Raw genomic sequence first — 1,550 nt, forward strand, 5'->3', positions numbered from 1 at the left:
CTGGGGGAGCCTAATTCCCCTGCTCCGGGCAGGCAGCCAGGGATGGGGCAGGACGGACGGAGAGCTCAGAGCCGTGCCTGCCCCAGCCCCTTCCCCTTCCCCTTCCCCGCGGGGGCTCTACCTCTCCCTGTCCAGCTCCTCCAGCAGCCGGATGGTGGCCCGGCTCAGGTCCCCCATGCTGTCCTTCTTCTGGAGCGGTGCGGCGTGCAGGGGGCTGCCCTCGGGGCTGTGGCCCGGGCAGGCTGGCTCGGGCGCCAGGGCGGGCGGCTGGAACTTCAGGTTGTAGAGGCTGGTGATGTCCATCTGCAGCGCTGCGCGGGGCGGAGCGGGCACACGTGAGCCAGGCTGTTGCACTCAAGCCCAGGCATCCTAGTTGCTTTCACCCGCCGGACCCCACGCCGAACCCAGGGGTCCTGACTCCCGGGGTCTGCTCCCAGCCCCGGGGCAAAGGGGTACAACAAACCAGCCCCCTCGCCCACCTTTCAGCTGCTCCAGCACGTCCGTCTGTCCGGAGGACACCATGACACGGGCCTCCTGCTCCAGCTTGCCCTGCAGGTGCTTCAGGACTTCCTAGATGTGGAGACGGCGCGGGGTGAGGGCCAGGCTGGCACCAGCTGCAGGGGCCAGGCTTGCACCCCCTCCAGGTGGGGGCTTCTCCACTGCCCTCATGGGGGGTCCCTTGTCTGCAAGCTGCTGGGTGGCCCCGACCCCCCGCACACCCCGGCAGCGGTGCAGGAGCCCCCTCCGGCCCCACCTTCATGTCCGAGGTCTCATTTTCCAGCTTGGAGAGGTGGTTGGAGTTGTCCTCCAGCTCCCGGCGCAGATGCGTGTTCTCCTTCTTCAGCGCCTCCACCTGCCGCACCAGCTGGTCGTACGATGCGATGGAGCCAGACATCTTCAGCTCGTCCAGGGCCTGTGGAGACAGGGGATGGGGATGGAGATGGGGATGGGATGGGTGCGGGCAGCACACCCGCCGCGACGCCCCTTCCCCGGAGAACTGGGCCAGCCATGGCCGGGCTCAGGCCTCGCTGCTCCAGCTCCAGCTCCAGCAGTCTCCCCAGGCACAAGGCACCGAACAGCTGCAGGATCCTGGCACCGGGGGCCACATAAGGGCCACAGCAAGGCAGCCTCACCGCGTCGGGTGCTGCATGAACCCGTGCGGCAAGACCACCCCTGCTGCATGCCAGGGGACAGAGAGGGGAAACTGAGGCACAGGGGACGGGACTTGCCCAAGGTCCCCGAGGACAGAGAATGAGGATGGGAAGCACAAGCCCTAGCCCGTGTCCTGGGCATCAGGCTGCACTGCTGCTCCTCGCAGCACCGGTCAGCTGCAGCCACCTCTCCATCCCCGACCCGGCTCCCAGAGACGGACTCGACCCCCTGGCTCTAGCCACTTCCGCCCACAGCCGTCTCCTCCGTCTGGCCAGAAGACCCCCGGTGTCCCCAGACCCCAGACACCCAGCACCCGTGCCGGGACCCCCACCTGTGTCTCAGCTTTCAGGCCCCCCCCAGCGGTGCGTGGTGGCCCTGGAAGCAAAAGGCCCCTTGCC

The 1,550-nt window shown here is 68.3% G+C and overlaps 1 protein-coding gene across 1 annotated transcript in view; it reads right to left on the reverse strand.

Annotated features, from left to right (window-relative positions):
- Nucleotides 1-1,550, reverse strand: part of APC2 (APC2, WNT signaling pathway regulator) — a 19,891-nt gene that overhangs the window by 14,519 nt on the left and 3,822 nt on the right. The window contains 3 exon segments of the mRNA XM_025196546.1: nucleotides 122-311; nucleotides 480-570; nucleotides 755-913. Coding sequence (XP_025052331.1) covers nucleotides 122-311; nucleotides 480-570; nucleotides 755-913 — 440 coding nt within the window.

Source organism: Alligator sinensis, unplaced genomic scaffold (assembly GCF_000455745.1).
Source record: "Alligator sinensis unplaced genomic scaffold, ASM45574v1 scaffold1295_1, whole genome shotgun sequence".
Classification (NCBI taxonomy): domain Eukaryota; kingdom Metazoa; phylum Chordata; order Crocodylia; family Alligatoridae; genus Alligator; species Alligator sinensis.